The following is a 27,499-nucleotide window of genomic DNA, read 5'->3' as shown; positions in this document are numbered from 1 at the left end:
TGAGTAAGTCATTAATTTGAGCTATAACTCATTATTTTGACAAAGTTTCTTATTACTTTGAGTTACTAACTCATCATTTTAAGACACTAAGTCATTATTGTGATAAAGTTTGTCACTATAATAACTCACAGGATCTTGTTTTTCATCTATAATATGAGTGCAAACATTTGAGGCAAGAAAAACCACTTGCTCCATGTTATACACATCCACAGCCACTTCTCTGACACACCAATGTCAAACAGCACGTGGAGCCCCCACTGAGATCTCGCGATAGTTCTGTGTGTAATTTGGCGCACGCTACAAGGAAGTGACGTTAAAGTAGTACGCTGGTTGGTCCAATCTGATAGGTATAACTGGAAGCAGCGTGGTCAAGGACACCGGCTGAACCAGAGCACATATCGTGGAAGCAGCAAGCAGAGGAACCTCGTGTCAAAGGCTGACAGAGAAGCTGTGGTGAAGAGAAGGTGAGACATTTATCCGCGACTAACGGAGCTAACGAAGCTAACGGTTACTTAGTTACAGAGGTTTCAAACTGAGGGGTGTTAATTCTTATTGTACAGATTTATCTTCAACTACTGTGCTAAGACTGCTCTGCTGAAAGACAGAAAACCCTCGTTTGTCTTTGGAGAACATGTTAACTAATGCCAAACATATTATATATCTTGTTAACTCCTTTAAGTAGCTGTAAGTTTGCTACCCTCGTGAATGTAATACTAACGTTGGCGCGTCCTGGCATGTTGCGGAGGCAGTCACACCACCTGTCACATGTGTTAGGACACGTTTCCTCTTCATCGTACTGTCGATATGAATCTGTATCCACATCGCTGTCACGTTGCCAATGCAACAACGGCGCCATAATGAGGGTAGCCAGTAGTCACGTTAGCAGGTCCTGCAGATCTGCTGAGTGATCCGCACTGTGCGGTGTGTTAAACACAGCTAGCCTCCCCTGAGTGACCCTTCCTGCTCAGAGGTAACCGTGTCAGTGGGTAGACATGACACTGGCCCTGTTTACTGACCTTGACAGGCAGCAATAGGACTGCTGCACAGATAAGCTATCTTTACCACAATATTCATAGCTGGATCCTTCAGTCTAGACTGCTTTTTAAATAAACCAACCTGCTTGTGCTCATTTAGAGGCAGCTAAAAAGAGATTGGAAATAAGCACCAGGCAAATGCTGGTGAAATATGAAAGTGACTGCTTGATTTACTTCACTCACAAGCTCACAATCCATCTGGCACAATGGCAGGTGGACAAAACGGTTTTGATTTGATGCTGAAAATGTCTCTCTTAGACGTTATGTGAATATGTGGTAGAAGCGGAGCTATATTTGTTTATGGATGAGCTGTCCCTAAGGGGAATAGTGTGCTATTAGTCATTACTGAAACATTCAACATGCTGTTCAGACTAGTAGCAGGTGAACTCGACAAGCTGTTGCCTTTCATTGTCTTGAAAAGTGCAATAAATTACTGTTGCATGTAAGGTCACATACACAGTAAATGAGGTATGACTTGTTTTTTATTACAGCAGTAATAAAGAAAGACCTGCTTGCAATTGTAATCGCATCTGCAGTGGTGTTAGTCATCTGAAAGTATCTTTTACCGCCTTAACTTGACTAGAGATAGATTTGTCTTAATATTATTTGTGAGAACAGACCAACAGTCTGTGATCTGTAAATATAAAACAAAAGTACAAAAACACAGCTGCAAATACACAAATTCCAGAAATAAATGAAAATATCTGTGAATACATTCAGTTAATTTACAAATACATGAAAAGTATTTGAGTATCTTTCTAGCATTTTCAGCTAGCGAACAGATATTTGTGAATCCAGTTTTTATTTGTGAATCTCAATTCTGTGCCTGCAGCTTTTTATTTCATGCACACCGAGTCTTTTTATTTTTTTAGTTTTGGAATTTGGGTATTTGCAGAGTCGTTTCATATTTGCAAAATATTTTTTTTAAGTTTACAAATCTTTGTATTTGTAGAATTTGTTTTATATTTACAGATAACACATTAACACACAGACTGTTGATGCGTTCACATAAAAACGCTGAGACAAATCTATCTCCATACTGCCACAAAGGCTGTGTGACATGCACACAATGTGGTGCTGCTCGGTGGATCCCCTGCATATAAAGGTAGGACCCACTAAAGTGACCACCAGAACATGCACTACAGAAAAAAATCTACCTAAAGCTGACAAGTTTTCATTGTCTCCTCTGTGTTGCAGCTCAGGTCTGTAATTCAGAATGTCCTGCTGTAATAGAAATACTTGTGCAGGCCCTAATAAATGGGATTTGTCTGCCACACTGTTCTACTTCTTGGTCTTTTTTTCCCATGAGCTACTTGGAGCTTTTCCCCAATGTGACTCTCACATGATTCCCCCACGGCACAATGACTCCTCCGCACCCCTGACCCCTCTCCCCTTCTCCTCTCGTGCTACCCCTATCTTTGTTCCCTTTTCTCACCGCTGGTATTTGTCCACCACACCTAAGTTTTTCCCCCCTCGACAGAGTTTCCTACGTCCGTCTATCCGTCTGTCTGTCTGTCTGTCTGTCTGTCTGTCTGTCTGTCTGTCTGTCTGTGCCTGAGTTCACTCTGCAAAACTGGACAAAATGGGGTGGAAATAGTTTGGCTATGTTGCAAGATGCCAGCAGGATTAGACCAATGTGTGATTTAGTGTCAGTGTCAACATCAGTCCCAAAGTCAACTTTTATGTGCCCAAATTGTTTTACTTATTAGCAGTTCTCAAAAAACAACAAAACTAGTTAATTGTCATGTTTAATCCTCATCTTGATGTGCCTTTAAAACAACCGTTTCATCCTTCTTGCTCTCAAACTTACAACACATTGCGCAACATGTAGCTTCACCCACATCCTCTAACATCACCCAACCAAACTCCTGTTTCCAGGACACCTCAGTTTCGAAATTTTCATTACTGGCTGCTATTTTCTAGGAAGTACCCGATCAGTACTATACATGTGCAGCTTCCAACTGAAATGAGAAGAAAGCAAGATGACTCAGTCTTTGTCTACTTTCATCATCAGCACTACAAAACAAAAGCTGTTAAATTCTGTTTTACCACAGGCAAGTGAGGTGTTGGAATTACTAGTCCAGCGAGGTTTTGTTCCTCCTCCAGGCAATCGGATGATCTCTCTCGTTAAGCCCTGAATGTTAAAAAAGTTTTTGCCACCATTATCACTTTTTAAAAGTGATAATGTTCAAGAGGATTTTAATCAGAGAGAAACATTTGACATTAAATTTCTTAATTTGAGGAATTATCTAATCAATCGAGTCTTAGAAAATATCTTATGCTGCTTTGTACATGTCTATAATAACCTTTTGTTAAACCGTATAATTGTCAGTTTTCCAAGTGTTTATTTACAAAGTAAACCAGCTTATTGGTGATACAATTGACACCAGTGAGCTGCAGGTTGTTCTGTTGTCTCTGACTATGATGAAAGGGTACACTATGTGATAATAATTTAATTGAAGTAATGATTTGTATCTACATATAGAGTGCTGACACATTTTTCTAGGGCGACACCAAAGTTAGTTTTACCTTGGTGGCCTCGTCAAAATGCCAAAAGTATTCTTCCATCGGATTTGGATTATTGCAGAAAATAAGCTCTGTGTGTTTGATGCCTAAATGTTTTCTTTAGCAAGATAATCTCCACAAATGAACATCGCTTATGTGATTTTTTTTTTTTTTTTTTTTTTTTGAAGCGTATGTCCAATCACCTGAAGTAGAAAACTAATGTTATGCTATAAATGAACTACACTACTGTGGCATGGCTTCAACGTTGTCACCGCAAAGAGGCTGTAACGCTGTGTTTAGCAGGATGACCCTCTGTAGTCTCATTAGCCACTTGTTAGCAACCGTCTTTTTAAAGACATGTAAAGGCTTCAAAATGTCGTACATTTGTCGTAGAACAATACGTGAAAGTCGCTGAACCTTTGTTAACCACAGACCTTATTTAAGGCGTCTAACGGAAAACTACTCAAAAATTCCTCTGACTTCGAGACAAGGAAACTGAGAGTGCAAAAATGCAACTCATTTCCTGGATTAGGAATTATTCCTGCTCCACCCTATACAGATATATACAATGCCGTGTAGTTGGGATTGCTCTCCTGTTGCACGTACGATTTCTCAAATAATTTGAATAGATCTCAAGCTACACACAGGCACGTACAATGCTCAAAATACCATTGATTTAAAACAATTAAGTCAAGTCCAGTGCTTCTCCACAGCAACGCTGCTATTTCCTGATGCTTTGTGCATGTTTCCAGTTAAAGCTCAACCACTAGTTAGACAGGGTTTTCACTTAATTGCATGGCTCCAGGAATCCCTCAAGACTTTTACTCTAACAGGAAGAAGTCGATATGGCTTTTCCTTTTGGTTGAGAACATCTGATAAAATGCCGTCGTACCATTTAATGAAATCTGATAACAGATTATTCTTGGATGAGTTGAACTGCTCCCACCATGCAGGGTTAGGATGCAGTTTGCCTTCTGCACCAGGTCCTGACTTTCCACATAAAGACGGTGCATTAGGAACCTGATCATTTGCTAAAGGCAGAGCCCTGTAAACAAATAGGTTCAGTCTTTAACATATAATGATATGTTTTCATCGTTGTGGCAAATGTATGTTTGCACTGATGAGCAATAATAATTATGCAGTGTAAGGTATGACTTCGCTTGTTGTTTGAGTGTAGTGATCACGTCAGCATTATAAAACATCTACACTGGGCTGTCCACTAACAGTGGACTCGCGTGCATGTTCAGTTAAGTTAATTAGTGAATGAGTGTGATTCACTCAGTTATTGTAGGGAGGGCGTGTTCACCTCTGACTTCTTCGCCCCCCCTCAGTGACCCTTCACTGACTTCACAATAGTTCTGTTGTAATGTTTGAACAATGGTCTTCTTGCTACAGCTTCAGTAACCTATTTATGAAGCAATGACTACGTGTTTTTTTTTTTTTTTCAAGGGGATTTGTTAAGTTACTAAGAACGCTATGAGGAAGCTACTTTTGCAACATGTTTGACCCTGGAAACCAGAGACGAATTCACCTGTCAAACACTGACAGTAGGGCTTCAACTAATGATTATTTTTATTGTCAATTATTTTTCGATTAGTTGTTTGGTCTGTAAAATGTCAGAAAATGGTGAAAAATATTGATCAGTGTTTTCCAAAGCAAAAGTTGACGTCCTCAAATTTCTCGCTTGATCCACAACCCAAAGACATTCAGTTTCCTGTCACCAAGGAGTAAAGGAACCAGAAAATAGTCACATTCAAGAAGCGGGAATCAGAGAATTTTAACTTTTTCTTAAGGGGAGACACCTCAGGTGAATAAGGTAAAATTTTAACTAATAGATATCACCTTGAAACTTCCCCAGTTGTTCTTAAGTTGTATGTATAACTTGGCAAAGGATACATTATTTAATTAAATGCATAGTTTGCATTAATTTCCAGAGCAGAAATTTCATTTTGTTGACATATTGGAGTCAAAGGTTTTTACAGAAGGAATTTTGGATATCTCTTATCAGCACATAAATTAGAAAATAATGTCTACTACTGTTTAAAAAAAAATATCAATCTTCACTGTGTTTTTAGGAACAAAAGTTACATAAACCAGGCTATGAATAATATATGAATAAACCGGCAGTGAAAACCTTCAGAACATAAATGGAAATAAAACTGTAAAGTTTGGTGTATGTTAGTGCTACTGAAGTTAAGATTCTTGGCTCAGAATATGAGAAAAAACAAATTTGGAGAAAATGGCTTTAAAGATATGTATTGTAAAGTTTCATACATTTTTAGACAAAAATTAAGACAAGTTTGACTTCTTACTTGGACACTTTTTCCAGTGTCTCACATGTTTTTTTAAGTTTAGTTTCTTTCCCATTCAGTTTGCATTATGTTGAGGAAAACAAGTCCTGATAACAGAATGGCAGGCTGCTCCACGTCTCATTGTTTTGGCCTTGACTATGAATGTTCGAATGAGTGCAGATCAACTCTGTCCAATTACTTTGGCTAAGGTTCAGGGAACTGTGTGGTCCTGCTGTCATTCAGTTCAACTGCCTAACAGGTTTAAGGGTGCGAGTGTGAGAAGGGCGTGACTCAAGTTTACTCTTACTATCTCTCTCCTGCACACACTTGGCTAAAAATTATTCAATGGAGATACAAGTCGAGCCTCTCACTCGTTGACCCCGTCAAGGACATGAAGCACACTCTATCACCTTCTAGTGGAGTTGTCAGTGCGGTGTTAAAAGTTGTTCATATGCTGTGTGCGCAGCTATTTATTCTTGATTTGTGTTCTGTTTTATGTTGCTCATATCCATAGGTCTCTCAACTGAAAGAGTAGCTAATCAGATTAAAGTATTAAGGCCCGGTATGTTTGGTATGTAAGATTATAGACATAGCTCTGCCCACCTTAGAGAGCTATTAGCTTTACAAAACAGCTAAGCCTGGTCTGATACCTTTTACAAGTCCATATTACCCAAGTGTCTTTAAGTTGTGTTGCAAAGCAGGGTGCTCATTCCTTTTAGTTTGTGACCTTTAAGTCTAATGCACTTGGTTCTACCAACCCTCAAGGTTGTCAAGCTCGAGGAAGTCCTGGGGTTAAATGAGGCCAGGTTCTAAAGTTAGCTGTGCTTCATAATGCCTGTCATAGCCAAAGTGTTTTCCAAGCTAAGTTATTATATGGCTGGGTTCCAACATGACTGTGTCCTCATTTGCTTGATTGATACACACTTGAGAGTACGTGTTGGGCGTTTTATCTGTGCTGGCATGGGAGCATGCTGTCAGAGAGGACCAAGGACCATGCTTTGGTTCTGCAGATTAGTGCAGGCCTGCTTGATCGTTTGTGTCCCCTTGGCATTGGCCCACACAGGCTCTCCTCACGCAAACCCTAGTTTAGGATCTCCTTCCAGTGGAGCTTGTGAGTTGGCCCGAAGGGATCATTAAGAGTTTCCTTCTCTGCTGTGTGATGGCACAGCACAAATCATAATCAGTGCGGACGAGCTCCATGTTTTCAGTTTTAGTTTTAGCTTTACTTCTGTTTCATCACAGAATACACTGAACAGAGGGTGCACAAATAAAGTTGTGAGCCAAATTTCACTATGCTTGGGGTATGTGGTTTGTGCATGAGCCCACTGTCAACAAAGCAGTGTTTAATTCAGTCCAAAGTTCGGCAAGTGTGGTAAAGGTTTAACCCCTGCGTCCATATAATTCTTACATATAAGTGAACTGTGAAAAGCTGCTGATAAACCTACAGAGCTTGATAAGACCGGGGTTGTTTGACAAGTTTTGGTCTGTTATGTTCTTCTTTTAAGGTCAGACAGCGCTCTCAGTCACATCATGCCTTGCTTGTGTCTGAAGAAGTTAGCTGGATGGTTTAAGGTGGAGATGTGTGAAATACTGCTACCTTTTCATGGAAACGCCTTTTGTTAAAAAGGAGGCCCAGAGGCCCAGACACACCAAAGCGACATCAAAGAACTCGTGGTGACAAAGGCCGACTGTTGTGTCATCTCAAATTGCATGTGTCTCATCATCTTACACATCGCAAAGACTACAACCAACTGTACTCATAGTACATTCTGCGCCTGCAAGAGGAGATACCATACCAGCGGGTGGTGGTAGTGTGTATTCGCCATTCAAAAAGGGGAAACCAGACGACTGATAGGACGGATTCAAGATGCTAGTTAGCCAGTTAGCACATTAACAACACAACCTGATGTTAAAAGAGCAAAGGATGAAGTTTGTTTGCTTTCATCACTTTCGTTTTCCGTCTCGTGTACTAAGATGAACTGTCGATTAGAGTGATTTCATTCACTGACAGGCTCTGTCGTGTCCGATGCTAATTCCAACACACTGAATTGGCTGAAAAACAGCTGACAAGGACCGGCTAGTGCCAACAGACACATCGCAAAAACTATGGTGACAGACACTCGGCGGCGACCTGACATTGATCAACGGCCGACCGGATTGGTGTGTCAGGACCCTTATATGCAGGTTTTCCAAGGTCATGGAAAGACTGAAATAGTCATGAGATTTCAGTCACATTTTCTAGGCCCAGAAATGTCATAGAATTAATAAAAATCCTTGAATGCTTTGGTAAAGTCATTGAATTTTGTTGTGTGTAATGAAATTGTTACAGTAATCTTGCATGGATAACCTTCCACATAATGTAACATAACGGCAAATGTATTTTCTGTAGCTGTCGACGTAAAGTAGCTCTAATATGCGTCTGTGTGACAAAGTTTTGTTTAACATCACGAAAGTTGCTTCATTTTATCCCTGCGCTCCTTCTCTCCCTTCATGTTTTCCAGACAGTTGAAATAATGTTTGAATAGTTTCAATCTATGTTTGAAAAGCGGTGGGCAAGTGGGACAAGAGGAAATAAAATTGTTATGGGTCCTTGAAAGGTAACTTTTTTGGGATCCCCATTTGGCACTGCGTTGCAGCAGCTTTTCTTCCAGCAGTCCACAACAGCTTTACATGTGTGACAGTACACAAAACAACTCCCATATAACACTTACTTTTTCATGATTTCATTTGGACAATAACCATCAATTTGGGGCTAAATTTTGCTCTGATTACATGATGATGCTCCATTATTGTAATATTAGACCAAGTAATTAAATAAGACACACATTATGTTTGCATTAAAATAAATAGTTCCCAGGAAAAACAATTTTTACCATGCATGAAGTTCATTACAGTGTACGAATCATATTATATAGGTCAGCTTTTCTTGTAGTCTCGTATGTAATACATGAAAATTAGATTAGCATACTGACAGAAACCATCACTAGCTAAATGTCCCTGCACTACAAACAAAGACAGACCCATCACATCCTGAGACACATGACACAGTCACTTACCTTTATCAATTGATTATGCTTTGACAGCTATGCTTTTGTCTGTTTTATGGATAATCTAAGTCTTCATCAAATGTGCTGCTCCAACAGAATTTTAAATCTAGCTTTATTAAAAGTCATGGAACAGTTTTGAAATCTTGTTGTGGGAACCCTGGACATGTCACCTACTGAGGTATCTTGCATATGTATTGAACGTGGAGGTCTTGTTCTGGTGAAAAGGATCCCTGGACCTAGAAAATAAAGTTGTTGTGCAGTTGACACTGGTTTCCTCTCTCCAATGTGTATTTAAAAATACTTTTTTAAAGGAGTTTTAAAAAGAGCCCTGTGTAGCCAGAGAGATGGAAACAAAAGGTCACGGTTTTCTAACCTGGTTACGTGGCCTTTTGTTGTCTGTAATGTTTCCGTGTTAACTATCAGACGGCCTTCCTCTAACCCCATGTGTGTTTTCAACATCTGCATTGTTGTCCGTGTGTATTGTCATAGAAACATGGTGTAACTTTGCCCTGCTTCTATTGTCTGCATCCCTTGTTGTATGGGCCACGTTATAAAACCCCAACTTTGTGTTTTTATGGTGAACGAGGAAGTGATGCCACTGTGATTGTTGTGCAGCGTTTGTGTTGTTCGTTGGGTAAGTACCCAAAAGGGCACAAAGACCTCAGACCTGTCACTCAACAAGTATGTTTCCAGTGAAGCTTCTTTAGTATGCCAAGCCTGAACATGTTTACTCTTCCTTTTCTCACACCTTTGACTGTTATTATGAAATCAATTTAATTATCTCAGTGCATGTGTTGCTACATGTGCTGTTATCCTGTGAACCTTATCACAAGGGATGTTTATGGGTGTGATGAGCCTTGTTTAGACTTGTTGACTACTGTAGTTGCATACAGTGTCTTCTACCAAGCCACAGCTAAATTCTGTGTATCTCACTGACGTTACTGACCTGTGTCACCTTTTTGAAGTTATACTAATAATAATAATAATAATAATAATAATAATAATAATGACTTTTTATTTGGTTACTGTAGGTATTTGCTTATATTGTGGCTCAGGTCGTGTTGTCAGTTGGATGGTTACTATTGTGACTCAAAAGGACCACAGCTACAGAAGGGCATGAAGTGACTGTGCAGTGTCAGATATCAGTGAATCAATAGAAATCTCACTGAGTGGTCAGAAATTGTATACTGTAGCATCATTTGTCTCGCTCCTTAATCTGCATTTGTAACAGAAATGATGATTCTTCTGATACGGGTGTAATCTGAAGAAATGTGCAGAGAAGAATGAGGTATGAAAGCAAATTTGGTTTATGATTAGACATTGTCAAACACTTGTTTTGTAGTAAATGCAGTGTCATGTGCAGATTGTAACCAGCTGAAACTTCTCCTAGTTAGGATTCCTTCAGTGTTTATTGTTAAGGAGATTTTTACCGGGAGCTGCATTATCCAGTGCAGTCTTTGGAGGCGGCTGTAGCTCAGAGGTAGAAGGGGTTGTCCACAATTTGGAACATCAGTGGTTCAATCCCCGGCACCTCCAGGCATGCCGAAGTATCCTTGAGCAATACTGAAGCCCAAATTGCTCCTGATGGCTGTTCCATCTATAAAAGAAAGTATGCCAAAAACTGAGTAGCAGGTGGCACCTTGTGTGGTAGTATGAATGTGTGTGAACGGGTGAATATGACTCGTACTGTAAAATGTGCTTTGAGTGGTCGGATGACTAGAAAGGCAGGCCCATTTACCATCTTTCTTTGCGTACGCACAAAACGAGGCCTGAGAGAGGCGTACGCCATTTCCTGTCTAAGCATGGGTCAATGTTTCTCCCATCAGTCTGTTTTTATAGATCACAACTTTTCCAAACATTATGGAGACAGGAAATTGGCGACACAGATGGTGAGGTGGAAACATGACTGAAGAAATTGAATATTTTTTGGTGCACGCCATTTTAAGGTTTTGTCCATGCGCACATATTTAGTAAGGATCCTGCGCATTGTTTTATAATGAGAACCCAGGTGATTTAAACCAGTAAGACTGCTGAATAAAGCAGTTTCATGTCATTTTTTTTTTTTTTTTTTAAGTGTTTTTCCAACACCCTCATCGCTGAAGGTGGCCGATGGCAGTGCAGTTTTTTTTTAAATGATTGTATAAATTATGAATATTAGAAATACAAATTACACTTTTGATTTGCTGCTGCTTTTTCAGTCCACTAGATTCAGTTTGCTGTGATAAAAATGACTCAAGTGACACGGACAGCCTGAAAACTATCTTATTGGCTAAAACAGACGTTGACAAAGTTTTCCTTTGGGGACATAATCTGCAGTTGAAAAAAGGTAATAAATTGCAATATATTTTATCGCACTAATCAGCATCTCAACATGTTTAAAATCGCAATAATGTTGTATCATGAGTTGAGTATTGTGATAATATCTTATTGTGTGGCCTCTGGTGATTCCCACCCTTATCATACACTAAAGTTTGAGAAACTCTGTGTTAAGAGATGCAGGATTTGACCTATCTGACCATCCATAGCTGAAGCACCTTACATAACGGGCATCTCTTCTGAGGGCGATCACATACATAGCTCTTATTCCACTGATAGTATATGAAAATACTTAAAAAAAAATATATATACAAAAGACTTGTATTTCGGGTCTTGTTCCCCTGTTAATTTGAAACCCTGCTTTGTTTGGCTCCTCTTTCGAATCGAAGCTAGTGGGAAGCTAGTTATTCTGTTATTGTACTCTTCTGGCAAAAGAGTTCACACGGAGGCACCGAGTCTGTGTTGACCTGTGCTGGACACTGGTCTTTTGTGCCCAGGAAGAGTGCTGCCTTTCAAGTTAGCAGCAGAGGAAACCCCATGGATGTTTGGACAAGAGGTGGGACGTGTTCTGTGGACACCCCATTATTCCTAGAAGTGAGACAGTAACACACTGTACTGAAATAAGACCACACTCCACAAAATTCCACCTAAAATCTGCCATGTGAGGCTGAAACACTCATCGGAAAAAGGGCTGTGGAAAGGAGACATTTTATTTATAGCCATCAAGTCTGCAGGGGATGAGTGTTTAATACTCAAGGTGGAGTGACATTTTTAAAAAGACGACGACAATCATTCTGTCTCTAGGTGAGATGATTTATTAACAGACTTCTCCTGTTTGTTTCCCTTTTTAGATTGAAGCAGCAATGGACCAGGCAAGGTCAACGATATCCAAAATTGTGAGTATAACATCCTAAATCCGAAAATAACAAGCTTTGCTCCAAAGAATTCTCCTTACCACCACTAATGAAATTAGTATTATTGTAACTGCCCGTGTTGCATTATTGAATATTTTTTCCATCTTGTGAACAAATAATTATGACTTATCAACAGCATGCTGAATGATTATTAGGCAAAGTGACTTGAAATTTTTTTTACTGCAGTTAAGTTGCATATTAAGTGCTGTAAATTCCTGTTGAGTTAGTGATGAGAGTATTTTTCTAATCACTACAAGGGTCATAAAATACCACTTTTAAATGAGTTGTATTTTATAAAATGTTTTTGTTTCTTTTTTTTTGCTCTTGAAAAACAACCATGTGCCAATATGAACTAAAAAAAAATCTGCAATAGTTAAGTATCATGCATCATTAAATAGAGATGCACTGAGTTATCAGCCGAACATCTGCATTAAGGTAAGGTAAGGTAAAACTTAAATGTCAGGGGTAAATCATGGACAATTAGTGTCACTGTTGGTTAAGATGAGCGATAGCAGACGGGACAAAGGACGATCTGTAACGCTTAGTGCTGCATTTAGGGAGGCAAACCCTCCGCCCTGATGGATAGATCTGAAACTCAACATGGAGGGGTTGTTGAGAGTCTGAGGCAAGAGACCGAGCTTTAGAGGTGACCCTCTCTTCATACAGACGCTGTAGGTTATTCAAAGCAACACCGGTGATCTTACAGAACAACTTGATCACTTTTTCCAACTTGTTCTTGTTTCAAGGCTCAGATGACCAAACCAACAGACGATGTTAAAAGAACGAACTGACTCAGTAAAAGCAGAATAGAACCATTTCATGATTGTCCCATTGGCTTGTATTTGCCTTGTTGGCTACCATCGGCCTGTTGGCAGTTAAAATGATCTTCACCGATGGCAGTGGCCGATGTTTTTCTGTTGTGTCAAATCAGTTTTGCTCAGGCTCAAAAGCAGGGCTTGAGTTTAACAGCATCCCGTCTCCCCAGGGACCATAGAAAACGCGTTGGGGCGACAGATCTTCCGGGGGACGTCTTCAGGACGAAAGAACGCTGTGAACTCACTATGGACATGTCAGATGATGTGCCCTTTTGTTTCCCTGATAATGCTAAAAAGGGAACAACAAATCCTTGTTGAAATTGGCGGGAGAGCTAGTTAATGCGAGCTGCAAACTGAGGTTGCACTGGATTGATGCTTTAAGCTCTATTCAATAAAAAATATTAAGCAAAGGTAAATTATAACATAATGTGTTCAAATGTAATCTTGTAAATTTTGTTTTTTGGCCAAAACCTTGAATAAATAGTTGTTTGAAGGAGAAATTTGTTTTCACAGCAATATCAAACTTTAGAGAGGGGATATGATACATTAAATGTAGTAAAGGCTTTTAAAGCCTGAAGGTTATTTCAAATGTTTCATAAATTTGTATAATTAAATTTATGCACATTTGAAGCTTTTTGAAGAAGAAGATATCTTTATTTCCCTGGCACAAAATGGTGAATACATTACTACAACAACAACAACAACAACAAAATAACAACAAAAATAAATACAGCAAAAAAAATTCTATAATATAAATAAAATAAATAATCCCTGAGATTTTGACAACTGTCACAGAAAGTAAGGAGACTGAAAATGAACATCACGTAGTCCTGGTTTGACCAATGGTGAACTACTTCCTGTCAGTGGTGAACTACTTCCTGTCAGACAAATGGCAAAATAAACATTATTCACCATTTAAATGTATATTTTTATTTATTTACTTTTACATTTGCATTTACCCAGCACAAGCTGTTTGTGTTGGTTTGTTACAATATTTTTGAAATTACATATACATTGAAATAAGAAGTAGACACGGAGACTATAACAAAAACAGAGTGTAGTTCCCATTTCCCCTTTGACGGATCAAGGTAGAAGGTCTGCTACGTGGTGCTCATACTTAGTCATCTACCATCCTTCTTTAAGAGCCCTCAGAAAGCAACTGATGTAAGTTAATTTTGTTATCCATTTGTTTGACATTCTATATCTCTGTTTTTGATTATTGGCACGTGATGAAGTTGTGCTTTGAGGATTATCTGCCATGTTCTTAGGCCCAAAAGCCTTTCTGTGGTTTGTCAGAAACCGTAGCCTGTTCGAGTGCAAGACATTCTGATCAAAATAGTGAAACAGTGATCAAAATAGTGAACGCCACTGAGGGATTAGTTAATTACCATACTTTGTGAAAAGACAGAGAATAAAAAACAGCTAGAAAGAGTGGGTGATCACAAAAGTGAGTCAAAACAGAAACTGAGCTCTTTTGGTTCTTTTTGTTTTAGTATTTTACTGTTTTTTACTTTATAAATAACAATTAACTCTAGTTGCTGTGACCTGGTAGCCCAAAAATTGGTCTTCATCACTGACCAAAGTAGTGTGTCCTCCACCTAATTCTCTGCTGCTACAGACTATGTCGCCGGTAGGACAACAGGCAGCAGCTCTAGAGACAGATGCCTAGTTAGCGGCCACAGCAACCTAAATTCAGCCATCGTAAACCCCAGCTCTGGGGGTCTATCCTCAAATTTTAGTGGTTTTTGTTTTTGCCTTTTCTGGAAATCTGCCTACTGCAGCTTTAAGTCATTAGCTACAAGCTTTTATACCCATTTATTTAAAGAAGGGTTCATCAGAAAGTGGTACTAAAGACTTGAGTGCTGATGTTGGAACATACAAGGATGATCCTTTATACATTCATTCATTCATTCATTCATTATACATCAATCGAGTCATAACTTTACAAAAACACTTTATGCAAATTCCTAATGGTCAGAGATTCCAGCTGAATATCTTGCAATCAAAGGTTCCATCTTCAAAAAATATACGTTCTTAGCTAAATTATAAACTTTATTTTCTCCTCATACCTGCATCGGTCTGTCATTACAGTTTAACGGGGAGCCCCACTCCTACACCCGTTTCAACCTGACCCAGAACATGGAAGGCGATAACAGCCAGGTGGAGATGAAGCTGGCGTCCGACGTGGACGAAGAGGTTGGAGGAAATGGCGTGGGAGAGCACCTCAATCACAACTCCACCCGCAAACCTTACGTGGCTCAAAAGCTTGGACGCACACCGAAGAACCTCTGCTTCATGGCAGCAGCCATCCTCCTCATCTTTATCATCGGTAAGAGGGGGTCATTAATGAAGATGCTGCATTTATGGTATTATTAATAATTATAATAATACTTTTCAGAACACAGTTACAAAGTGCTTTATGAGACAAATAAAACAGTGTACACCATTAAGATAAAAACAGCAATAAAAACATTGAACATAGGCTAAGACTAGATAAATCAGAGTGTGTAATAAAAATATATTAATAATAAAATTAATAAAAGAAGGATAGAAACAAGGTCAAGGTCTGCTTGAGATTAAAAAAAAAAGTTTTACTTTTGCAGTGTTTCTAATTTGATGACAGCATGATTGCACAACCTTGGTTAGGTCGGGTTGGTGGTCCAAAAACAAGGACCTCAGATTTGGACTCATTGAGACAAGCCATAACATGGGAGAGACTGTCACTGTCATTAAGTTTGCATCACTCTAAAATGACTTGGTGTTCCTCAAGGATCAATCTTAGGGCCACTACTTTCAATATATATTGATGGTGTCACCAGGAAACGCCGGATGCCTTCGCCCTTATTGATGACACACAGCTTTGCGCTTTAAACTATATTTTAGATATAACTCTTTTTACACTGAAACCAGGAAAAAACGTAATTAGTTAATGTTCTAAGTCTCAGAAAGAGTGTCTGCTCCTTATCTAAAATCTGTAGTGTAAGTGTGACCATGTCTCTCTGAGCAACACAGAGAGACTGAGGTAAGCTTTTATACTGAGCAGTTGATTCAATGAAATGTAATTTACTGGGTGTGTATGTAGGAACGTTCTTGGGCGGTTTCAGTTGTACATATTGTACAGTGCTGTTGTAGTCAGCTGGTGGTATAGCATTTCAAAATGCTGACTGTGCCCTTTAGACTTGTAACTTGATGCCTTTAGTCTGCCCTTGGATGTGTACTGTCCTTTCTGTCTGTGTGCTCTCTCGTTCCCTGGTTCCTCATTTAAAACCTATGCCACTTACAGGGTACTTGATTGGCTACCTGGTTCATCGGAAGAAGGATGCAGCTCCTATCTGCTCAGCCTCCATGGTCCGTGTCAAGGGGCCCATTCCCCATGAGACAGGTGCTGCCGCCCTGATGGACTGGGACGATGTCAAAAACCTCCTCGCTCAGAAAGTCTCTGCAGACAAATTTGAATCTGTCTTCAAGTAAATATGAATCCCACGCTGCATTGAGGCAAAATGTCTTTACTTGTCTTACAATTTTAAACGTGAGCTCTTGTTTCTACCAATCCTAGTGAGTTGTCCCTTAACGAACACCGGGCTGGTTCTTCGGGTGACGAGTTTCTGGCGAACAAGGTGGTCAAGAAGTTTAAAGAGTACGGCATGATGACCTGGACCGATGAGCACTTTGTTAAGGTTCAGGACCCCCCAGCTACTGGCTCCAACAGATTTAGTTTCAAGAATGGGAGCGATGAGCGCCCAGAGGGATTCCTGTCCTACAGTGCCAACGGAGTAGTAACGGTAATCTATGAGCTGAATGAAGTAGAGAAGGTTTTTGAAAATTAAGCGGAGAAAAAGGCAGTAAATGTATTTGTATTTGCTCCAGGGTGCTGTCTTGTATGGATTTTACGGGCAGGAAAATGACTTGAAGTTGCTGCGGGACAAGAGCATTAACCTGACTGGCAGGGTGCTGCTGGTCAGAGCTGGTCGGATCAGCTTTGCCGAGAAGGTGAGTGGTTTTGGTAAAAATAATATATAGTAATAATTCTAATAATCTTTCTTTATCAAGCACTTTTAAAAGAACTGATAAAAACACTTTAGTGTATAAAAACTGTGAAAATAAAAGACAGTTTAAATGAACTTGAAAACCTTGAAAAAGGTAAAATCTCCAATAAAGTGTGTTTTTAGAAGGGACTTAAAAGAGATCGCTGACTCGACCGACCTGATTTCCTCAGGCAGACTGCTTCAGAGCCTCGGGGCCGTGACGGCAAACGCTCTATCCCCTTTAGTTTTCAGCTGGGCCTCTGGAACAGACAAAAGACAGCTGCCGCAGGACCTCAAAGTATGTCCTAGTGTGTACGGCACACAGTAAGAGGTCAGAGATATAACTGAGAGAGACCATGAAGAGTCTTAAAAGTAATCAGTAAAATCTATTCTGAAACATACTGGGTGCCAGTGTAAGTTGGAATTTATACTTATGTGTTGAATCGATGCCGTAGCTATGGCATAGGCTCTGCATCGATGTAGAGCCTATGCCATAGCCTGACATGCACCTCTCCAGAATGTAACTACACGTTGCAGCGTCGCAGACCTCCTCTTAAAAGCTAGCTAAAACCGTTTCCCTCCATGGAAATGAAGCTCATATGAGTAGGGGAAATCTCCGCTAGCTGCTAGGCTAATTTATACAATGTAAAATGCGATAGGCTTGTGCTAATAACATTAGCATGTTGTGTTTGTGGGGAAAATGTGTCCAACAAAAGACAAATGCTTTGTCTGTGAATGCTGTGAGTTATAGTGAAGCTGATTTGTGAACTTAACAGCACTTCATAGAAAGCCTACTGCCGACTAGTGTTTTGATGGTGTAACTGCAGAGTGACACAGACACACCACCACACAAGTATAAATGCTCACAACAGAGAAGGTGATGCCATAGGCTACAGTGTAGGGTCTGTCACAAAAGTATAAATTCCGCTTTAAGAGGCTAAAACTGGAGTGATGTGATCGCGTGTAGTATGACCTTTTAATATCACTGTAAACTACTTCTTTTTCCCTTCATCAGTGTGTGATTTTTGTCCAAATTCTTTTGCTGTCATTGATAATAGTAATTTCCATGACCTGTTTTTCTTTCTATTTTCAGGTGGCCAATGCTGCCAAAATGGGTGCCTCTGCTGTTTTGATCTACCCAGACCCCGAGGATTACCCTATCGGAGACAACACTCCGCTTTTTGGACATGTGAGTGTGGGCAGTCACATTGAGGTTAAGACCTCAGAACAAAAAAACAACTTAAGAACATAATCAGCAAAACAGAAACAACACAGCTACAATAACAGTTTCAGTACTACAAATAAAAATCAACATTGGAGACTTAAACTTTAAAATCACCTAGTGGAACATGAGACTCAAGTTTGAGGGCAGTTCATTCCAGGTAAAGAAAGGTAAAGGCGTGTAGCACCTGGAACCAGTTCTGCCTTTATTAGTTGGGACATGCGGGATATCTAAGGTTAAGTGGTTATGAAACGTGTACTGTGGTAATATGAGATGGCTTTTTCTTCTGACTGAAAGGAAGTCCATTCAAAACCAAGCACGGGATGAAACTGCTAATGGTTCCACATTAGTCCATTAGTGGTGGTGGTCATTTGCGTAGAATTGTAGTGAGCAAAAAGCAGGGAAGAAGGGATGACTTGTCGTTGTAAACATGGAAGTTTACAATGTAGGTTTGCAAGTATTAAAAAAGATAAGCTTTGCCAATGTTTTGTGAGGAAGAAAATGTATTTGACATGCTTGTTTGGACTCAAGGACAGTTCATACACTGACCACTGAATGTAAGCAAAACTGTCCATGAGAGAAAACAGGTTCCAGCACGCCAAGGACAGTTTATTTATGTAGCACGTTTCAGCAGCAAGGCAAAGTGCTCCACTTAAAACATCAAGAGGGTGTCTGCAGGTCCTTAAAAACTCAGAATGTCAGTTTTTAGGCCTTAAAGGTCAATAAATGTTCGTAAATTAATTGAATTTCTGAGTTTAATTGCCATAAACATTTTGTCTAATTTAATTTATCCATCTTTTAATTACTTTTTGTCAAAATCACTGAACCTAATACTGTCTTATTACTTAATACTTGTACAAACGTTTTGGTCAAATGTGGCATAACCTTACTCACTCTAATAACCATATTCCTACATAAAACCTGCCTCTACGCAGGACCACATATACTACTCACTTTCATACTTACCTGCAGTGTTTTAATAGGAATAAAGTGATTTGTCTAAAAATCAGTTTTAAATTTGGTTAAAAGTTATCTTGGTTACCTTGGAGCAACTTAAAATCTGGTGAAGGTGAAATGCATCAGTTTTATCAGTCCATCAGTTTTAAATCTGTTTTTGGAGCCATGGTAATAGTTTTTTTTTTTTGTTTTTTTTTTTTAACCTGAAAACTTGACACAGTACTTTTCTAAAAATAAACATTTGTCACAAGTACAAGCCAGCCACTTAATAATAAGCCAGATGGGGGGAGCCAAAGCCTTAAAACTAGTACTTGAACAGGATTATTTCTAATGGGAGTAATTTGTTTTTTGTCAATGAACAGAATACTTTATTAATCCCCGGGGGGATTATCTGTCTGTGTGTTCCATTCTCATGAACGCGATATCTCAAGAATACCTTTGGCACAAAGATCCACTTGGGCTCAACAATGAACCGATCAGATTGTGGTGATCAAAGGTCACTGTGTTTCATTCTCATAAACGCATCGTCTCTGCCCATCAAATTTAGCACAAACGTACGCTTTTGGTCAAGGATGATGTGATTAGAGTTTGGTGGTCAAAGGTCCAATGTCAAGGCTACTGTGGCCTTGCATCATTCTAATTCTTGTGAACACTATCTCAAGAACACCTTAAGAGTTTCTCCAAATTTGGCACAAACTTCCACTTGTACTCAAGAATGAAGTGAATAGAATTTGGTGGTCAAAGGTAACTTTTTGTCTGCTTTGAGTTTAGGATGATCTGATTAGATTTTGGTAGTCAATGGTCACATGTCAAAGCCACTGTGACCTTGCATCATTCTCATTCTAGTGAACGTGATATCTCAAGAACACTTTGAGGGAATTACTTCTATTTCGGCACAAACATCCACTTGGACTCCAATGAAGTGAATAGAATTTGGTGGTCAAAGATCATTGTGACCTCACAAAATATGTTTTTGGCCCTAACTCAATAATTCACAGGCTAATTATGTCAAATTTCTGAAACTGAGCTGATAGTATAGATTGCTGTACTGTCGGGAGGGAAGATGTGTGTGTGAACCATCCAATTCACAGACATAGATGCAAACTGTAACTGCAACTTAACAGGTTCGCGGAGGCAAACAACTGCGAGGCAGTAATTCTAGTTTTCATGTAATTTTCCTAATTTTAAATTTAGAAGTATGCACGAAAGCATTAAAAATGTCACAGTCAAATCATAGCTGTTGGCAAACTTGGTAAAACTTCTATGTTTTTCAAATAACTATCTTCTTTCTGTTTCCCGCAGGTCCACATGGGTTCAGGTGATCCCTACACCCCAGGCTTCCCCTCCTTCAACCACACCCAGTTTCCACCTGTCCAGTCTTCAGGTCTTCCGAAAATCTTGGCCCAGACCATCACAGCAGGCATGGCCACCAATATTCTGAGGTATGATTCATATGCACTGTGTACCATTTAAAACAATGTATGTATGTACTCTGATTATCTGCTACAGTTGACTGCAGGATCTTACATAGCATTCATTTTTACTGTCTGCATCCCCCAGGCAGCTGGGGGGTCAGAATGTGCCGGATGGGTGGGGCGGTCTCAACAAACTGGGAGACTTGAGCGATGTTATCACCGTGGAAGTCAGGAACGTCCTCACTGAGAAAAAGATAAACAACGTCTTTGGGGTCATCAAAGGCTTTGTGGATGCAGGTACAACGAGCTATTCATTTTCAGTTTACCGATCGTTTTCTCTCGGTTGTTAAATAAACAGTTTGAATGATGAATGTACCCTGTCTGGTTTTTGTAGATCGATATGTTGTTATTGGCGCCCAGAGGGACGCATGGGGTCCAGGTTTTGCCACATCGACAGTTGGCACCAGCGTCCTCGTTGAACTGGCACGTTCCATCTCAGATATGGTGAAGAATGGTGAGTCTCAGTGGCAGCTGGTGTTTAGTGTGTAATGTCAGACAGTGCTAGATTTTGAGATATTACTGATGGATCACTTGAGATCATATCAACATGAGTCACTGAGCAACTGAAGAAATATTTAATCAAAATGAGCATGTCCTGTTTAGTGAGGGCTCTGCTCTTCTGTTAACGTGCATATCTTATCTCCTTTTCAGACGGATTCAAACCGCGGAGAAGCATTGTGTTTGCGAGCTGGAGTGCTGGAGAATATGGGAGTGTTGGTGCCACCGAGTGGCTGGAGGTGAGAATCAGCATCTTTTTTTTGCAATAATAGTTCTGATAAGTGTTAGTACTCCTCCTTAATTCTGTTAATGCATTTATTTATTTTTTTCTATATATCCAGGGCTATCTTTCCTCTCTGAGCATGAAAGCATTCGCCTACATCGATCTGGATGGAGTTGTAACAGGTATTTTCTTCTTCTTTTTCTTCTTCTTCTTCTTCTTCTTCTTCTTCTTCTTCTTCTTATTCTTAAGGCTTTTAAATATTTAACAGCCTACTATACCAACATTTTGTCAAATCAAAAATATGAATTTATCGGAACATTATTCAATCTTTCATTGAGTAATATTTCGGTAATCGCTTATCCTGTTAGTGGCACTGTATCAAAGTAAGAAATTCCAGTAAAGCGACTACACTTCCTTCAATATGTCTGTATGTATGTATGTATGTATGTATGTATGTATTTGTGTGGTTTTCAGAAAGACTGATTATAAGTCTTCCTTTCCAGGTCAGAAAGGATTTAAAGTGGCGGCCAGTCCTTTGATGCACAGCCTGATCGAGAGCACTCTGACTGAGGTAAGGCCACATCTGTATTAATGAAGCACATTTAATACAAGCCAGCACTATTATCAATTTATTTGTGAATATTAAATACATATAATTGTCTTCTCCTTAGGTGAAGACCAAGACAGGGACTCTCTCTTCTCAATATGCAAGGGGAAACTGGGAATCAAATGTGTAAGTCTGACCAGGCTGTTGGTCCAGTCACGTCCACAGTGTTTATACATCACCATGACATCCAAGCTGTTCGCACTAGTATTACATCCACAGCTGGAATGTGTAGAATAGCTGTCATTCACATGCTTGGCAAATGTTCGCAACCTAATCTTCTTAATCCAAATATTTACCTATGCTGGGAGAAAGGGCAGCGAAAGCTTCATCTTGCATGCCTTTATTTTACAGGTTGGAGCCTCTGAAGTTGGATAGTGCTGCCTATCCTTTCCTTGCCTTTACTGGCATTCCCTCAGTCTCTTTTGGTTTCACCGCTGGTAACTCAGTAAGTCATCCTCTTTTACTACTATTATTTAAAAAATAACTTTGGTATTTTTCAACTTGGACCCTTTTCCTGTGTTTTTGTGTCTAAGTGACTAACGAAGACAAGGTTTCTTTGAAACTTGTCCAGTACTGAGCGAAAGAGCTTCAAAAACAGGCTGCAAAAAGTGTTTGTTTATGCCACTGACGGGCTCAGATTGTTATTCTAAGTGTCTGATAACATTATGGAAAGGATCCCTACAGAGATAGATTTTTTTGTTAGAGACTGAGATGCATTTTGTTTAACCAGAAACAGCCATGAAATCGCCTTAGACACAAAAACATGGGAAAACACAGTCCAGGTTGAAAATGTTGAAATTACTCTTAAAATAAATCCTTTTAAGTCAATACCCATAGTCATGGACATCCTTGAACACTGAGCCGTTTGGTTCATCTTGGAATTTATTTTTCCTCACTATAACTCTCAACACATCTTCCTTGTCCCTCTCAGGACTACCAGTTCTTTGGCACAAAGCTGGACACCCGGGACAGACTGAACATAGCTACGGGCAACCAGGTTCCTCAGCTGGCTAAAACATCGACCCAGTTCGCAGGTCACATGGTGCTCAGGCTGGTCCATGATCATCTGCTGCGGATGGACCTGATGAAGTACGACAAGATCATACGTACTCACGTGGCTCAGATCAACGGGAAGGTCAAGGCTGTTCAGAGGGTGAGTGTCCCGTTGTTTTCTTGCTGACTTGGATTAAATTTTCCCAACAGTTGATTGTTATCGTCGTTACCTCAAAGACTCAGCATGTGCATGCCGTGTCTGTCTGCATAGAGATAGTTAAACAGTAAACTTGGTATATTTAACTCACCATTTTAAATACAGGCTTTGTAAAGGAAACAGTTTAACTGTTTTGATGCATTTTAATTGATTTTGTTGCTGTTTTTTGTCTTAAAGGAATACTTCACCCCCTGAATATGATTTGTATATAAATTACTCACCGTCTGTTGTGTTGAATTCATAAAGAACATTGTTTGCCTCCACAGTGAGCAAAGAATCCAAAAAAATGGGGAAAATTTTTGATGACTTTAAATAAAAGGAGACCGTGTTTAACAACAGCAAAACTATATCAAAACTAAGGGTGGGCAATATGGCCCTAAAATAATATCACGATATTTCAGGGTATTCTTGCGATAACAATATTCTTAACAATATGACAAATTAGTAAAAAAAAAAAAAAAAAGAATTTCAACAAAATAAGTGATATAGTTTTACAGTTTGCTTCAAATATTCAGTAAAAACTAAACAAAGATGATCTAATTTCTTTAGCTTGTAAACAACAACAGTAACTCAGATTCTGTATACAATATTAATAGAAATCACTTGACGACACCGACTCTGCATGGAGTGCGAGAGAAGAGGAAATTATACGGCACGAGTTTTGTGAGAGTTTGTAAGCTGATTTGTTTTATATAGTGTTGCTGTTCTGAAATGCAGCCCCTCTTTAGTTCCATTTAATCAAGAATTTTCAGTTTTTGGATCCTTCGTTCACTGTGGAGGCATGTGAGAAAAACATTTTTTGTTCGAAAATCAACATAACGCGTGGTCAATAATTGATATACCAATCATCATTTGGTGGGTGAAGTACTCCTTTAATTGCTGCTTTGATTATGTAACCCCAACGTGCCCAGACGCACATCCATTTAGTTTTGTTTATTCAGAGCACTAAATATCCCCTGTGGATGCTCCATGTGCTTCCAGATGCAGCCCCAGCTGCTGCCCAAGGCTCTGACAATGCAGTGGTTGATGTCGGCCTCCGGCTCCTACAGCCGTGCCTCTCGCCAGCTGGCGTCAGACATCCAGAACAGTGACCTGGAGGACATTGAGATGTGCCGTGTCATCAATGACCGCATAATGACGGTAAGACCAAGACTAGATAAGTGCAATAACAAAATTATTGCTGTATATTCTGTGGTTATGCACCCATGTTCAACCCTTAATGTGCCTCAAGTGTGAGGTATGAGATATAAATAATCCAAGTTGTATGTACTTTACTGTTCTGCACTCTTGCTGCTGGCAGGAAGTAGTGTGTTCATGTAGGACAGTCATTGCTCATAGTAAGACAAGGTTGGAACAGAGGTTCTGGGGTTTTTGTGTTGTTTTGTTTTCACTGGATGGAAGTTGATGGGGCAGTTGAGAAAAAGTGATGTCACCTACTTCCTCACACTTAACCAGAATCCGAAAATATGATTATGTTAATAAAGTTGGTGGCTTATTTTGCCAGGTCACTAGAGGTCAGTCAAACCTGATCGAACGTCATGTACACAGTCCCGATGAAGCAGATCAGCGTCATCATCAGTTTTAGAGTGTTTAACTAAAAAGCTGTTTTTACGATCTTTAATGTTGATTGTCGCTTTTATAGTCATCCATATTTATAGTGCAGAGAAATTCTTAAAGGGAGAGTTCACCCAAAAATACATATATTTCCTCTTACCTGTAGTGCTATTTATCAGTCTAGCTTTGGGGTGAGTTGCAAAGTGTCGGAGATATTAGTCACAGAGATGTCTGCCTTCTCTTGAATATATATATATATATATATATATATATATATATATATATATATATATATATATATATATATATATATATATATTTATATAATATATATATATAGGAACTATTTTCTTTCTACTAAATTACACCCACTAACTGTATCACCACGCAAAAGGAAGCATGTATCTAGTGCTAGCTCACCTGGCACCATTGAGCTAGCTAATAGGGCTGTCCCCTAATAGTTGACCAGACATTAGTTGTCCAGAAAGGTCATTAGTCGGCAAGATGTCATCTGTCACTTAGGTGCACGAAAAAAACAAACTTTAAAAAAACCCATAAAGCTCTATTAGGAGCTGCGCCTTGTCAAAATAAATCAAAAACTATATGACTGGACCATGTGGGAATTTAATTTGAAAGGACAGACACAGGAAGTGATAGGATTTATGTGTTATCTTGAGTAACTATAACTCTATTTTAGACTAGATATAATTAATGATGATCAATGACTTTTGGAAACCATCGTGGTCTTCCTTCTGTCCATCATCTCATTTTCCTGCTCTTGTTTCTGTAGGTGGAAAGGAACTTCCTGTCCCCCTACGTGTCTCCCAGAGAGAGTCCTTTCCGCCACATCCTGCTGGGCTCCGGACCTCCCACTCTCAAGGCCCTGTCCAACCACCTTGAAGCTCTCAGGACCGACCACCCTGACGCAGACGCCGACCTGTTCCGTAACCAGTTTGCCCTGGCGACCTGGACCATTCAGGGCTGTGCCAACTCGCTGGCAGGGGACATCTGGGCTATGGATAATGCAATCTAAGAAAAAGTAGTTTCCCCCCAGTCTCCTCTGTTAATAATTTGACCCTCTTATTACAACTGACAGTCGGCTGTGATCATTAACAGTCACAGATGCACAGCTTTTTAAATTTAAGATGAGGAAATGATCAAAGTGGAGCCATTACTAAATGAGAATCACCTCTGTTCCATAATTTCAACGCTCGAGTGATGAGCTCATTTTATTTCCATGAAGCCAAACATTAATGATAAAGATGTACTTAAGCCTTACGCCTTAACAAAAAAGTTTAGTGGGTCATTTTCTTTTCTTTTCTTCACTTTAGAAAAAAAAATACTTCAATAATTGCCGCATTCTGAATACTTTGGTGCTACTAACGTCTACCTTCACATCACCACGTCATGTGGCAGCACTTCTTGAATTGGTGTTACCCAACGAATGAGTTGAATGTAGTGACATTGAGGCTTTTTCAGCACAGTATCAGGTCATTAATACAGGAGAGGCTGTATTCTCCAGCTCAGAGATGAATGAAATTCAAAAGGCCAATAAGACATTATAAGCTAACATCCACCTGTTTACCATAATTAATACAAATCTAAACTGCTGGTATTAAACCCACTGGTGCTGCCTAATCCTTGTGTTCACATCTGAGCTGGTTTCTGTTGGTAGCTCTAATTTCATACTGTGCCGAAATCTACTACTTGACTCACCATCAGAGATTCACAAGTTGCTGAAAAGGACCGCAGATTAATTAACAATAACACAGCAGCAGTGTTTTTCACAGAACACAACTAGGAGTAGATTTTGGACAATCAGCTGATGTTACTTGGCACCGTTACACCTGTGCTGCATTTATCTTTTAAAAGAGTTCTTCACCTTCAAAATGAGCTTTTGTGTATCAGTTACTCACCATGTCACCTTGAGTTCGCGAAGAAAACTTTGATTTTCTTGATTGCCTCCACAGTGAACAAAGAATCCAAAAAGGCGAATATTCTTCATGAATTAAAGTTAAAAGGGGTGGCGTGTAACAACAGCAAAATTTTATCAATACATCTGTTTACAAACAACTCGTGTAGTATAATCCAAGTCTCATTAATCCAGTCATATGCTCAGTACTTCCCAAACACATGCACTTTTGTTAAAACTAAGGCTGTCGAAATACTGGTCCATGGTGCCCTTTGACCTGGTGTGCCACAGTGGCTTTTTCCTATGACAGAAGCAGACGAGGCGATGCTGCTTGGACCCATGAATGGAACATTTACATTAAAAAAAAAAAAAAAAATGCCCAAATGGAACAGTTGATAGGAGCACTGTTCTCTGCAGTTTCTGGAGTAAGGAATATCGTACCACCCGAGCACTTAAAGTCTGAAATATCACCTCAACACAAAGCATTTAGCAGTGAACCAGGAGGTCCGAGCTAGCACAGCTTATGATGATAGCGCTAGCAGCCAGCCTCGTCAAGCCACACTCAGCCAGGCGTTCAGACACAAGCTGAGTGTGACTGCCTGTGACCGACTAACTCACTCCGTTGCAAAATGGACTGCAGGCCTGTTTCTGTGTTAGAGGACAATCACAAAGTCTGATACGATTTTGATCTGCGATCGATTTGAGATGAATATCTTCATTGTCTGCCTGGTGCTATGCCGTTAGCACTGTTTGAATGTTTAGGAAGATGTGCTAAAGGCAGGGTACACCCTGGACAGGTCACCAGACCAGGGACCATCTTACTTTGAGGGGACAATGCTAACCATCCATGCTACTCATCCATACATGAGACTGTTGGTACTGACGTATTGGGAA

General features: G+C 39.6%; 1 protein-coding gene across 1 annotated transcript; it reads left to right on the top strand.

The window, feature by feature from the left end:
- Positions 1-324: 324 nt before the first annotated feature.
- Positions 325-27,094, top strand: LOC117271418 (transferrin receptor protein 1). Its single transcript, XM_033649556.2, has 18 exons — positions 325-464; positions 12,045-12,089; positions 15,014-15,251; positions 16,206-16,389; positions 16,479-16,704; positions 16,790-16,912; positions 18,041-18,136; positions 20,429-20,568; positions 20,687-20,838; positions 20,936-21,055; positions 21,253-21,338; positions 21,441-21,504; positions 21,826-21,893; positions 21,994-22,055; positions 22,281-22,374; positions 22,861-23,082; positions 24,121-24,279; positions 25,484-27,094. The coding sequence occupies exons 2-18, from the start codon at positions 12,057-12,059 to the stop codon at positions 25,724-25,726; spliced, it is 2,310 nt and encodes a 769-aa protein (XP_033505447.1). The 5' UTR covers positions 325-464; positions 12,045-12,056; the 3' UTR covers positions 25,727-27,094.
- The last annotated feature ends 405 nt before the right edge of the window (positions 27,095-27,499 follow it).

The sequence above is a fragment of the Epinephelus lanceolatus genome, chromosome 12, assembly GCF_041903045.1.
Source record: "Epinephelus lanceolatus isolate andai-2023 chromosome 12, ASM4190304v1, whole genome shotgun sequence".
Lineage (NCBI taxonomy): Eukaryota > Metazoa > Chordata > Actinopteri > Perciformes > Serranidae > Epinephelus > Epinephelus lanceolatus.
This window is presented reverse-complemented; position numbering and strand designations above follow the sequence as displayed.

Bases quoted from the DNA above. Each gene is read 5' to 3' on its own strand.
- LOC117271418 (XM_033649556.2), top strand. From the start codon at position 12,057: ATGGACCAGGCAAGGTCAACGATATCCAAAATT. The intron at 21,339-21,440 runs GTGAGAATCAGC...CTATATATCCAG, and splicing joins GTGCCACCGAGTGGCTGGAG to GGCTATCTTTCCTCTCTGAG. The intron at 22,056-22,280 runs GTAAGTCTGACC...TTTATTTTACAG, and splicing joins GGAAACTGGGAATCAAATGT to GTTGGAGCCTCTGAAGTTGG.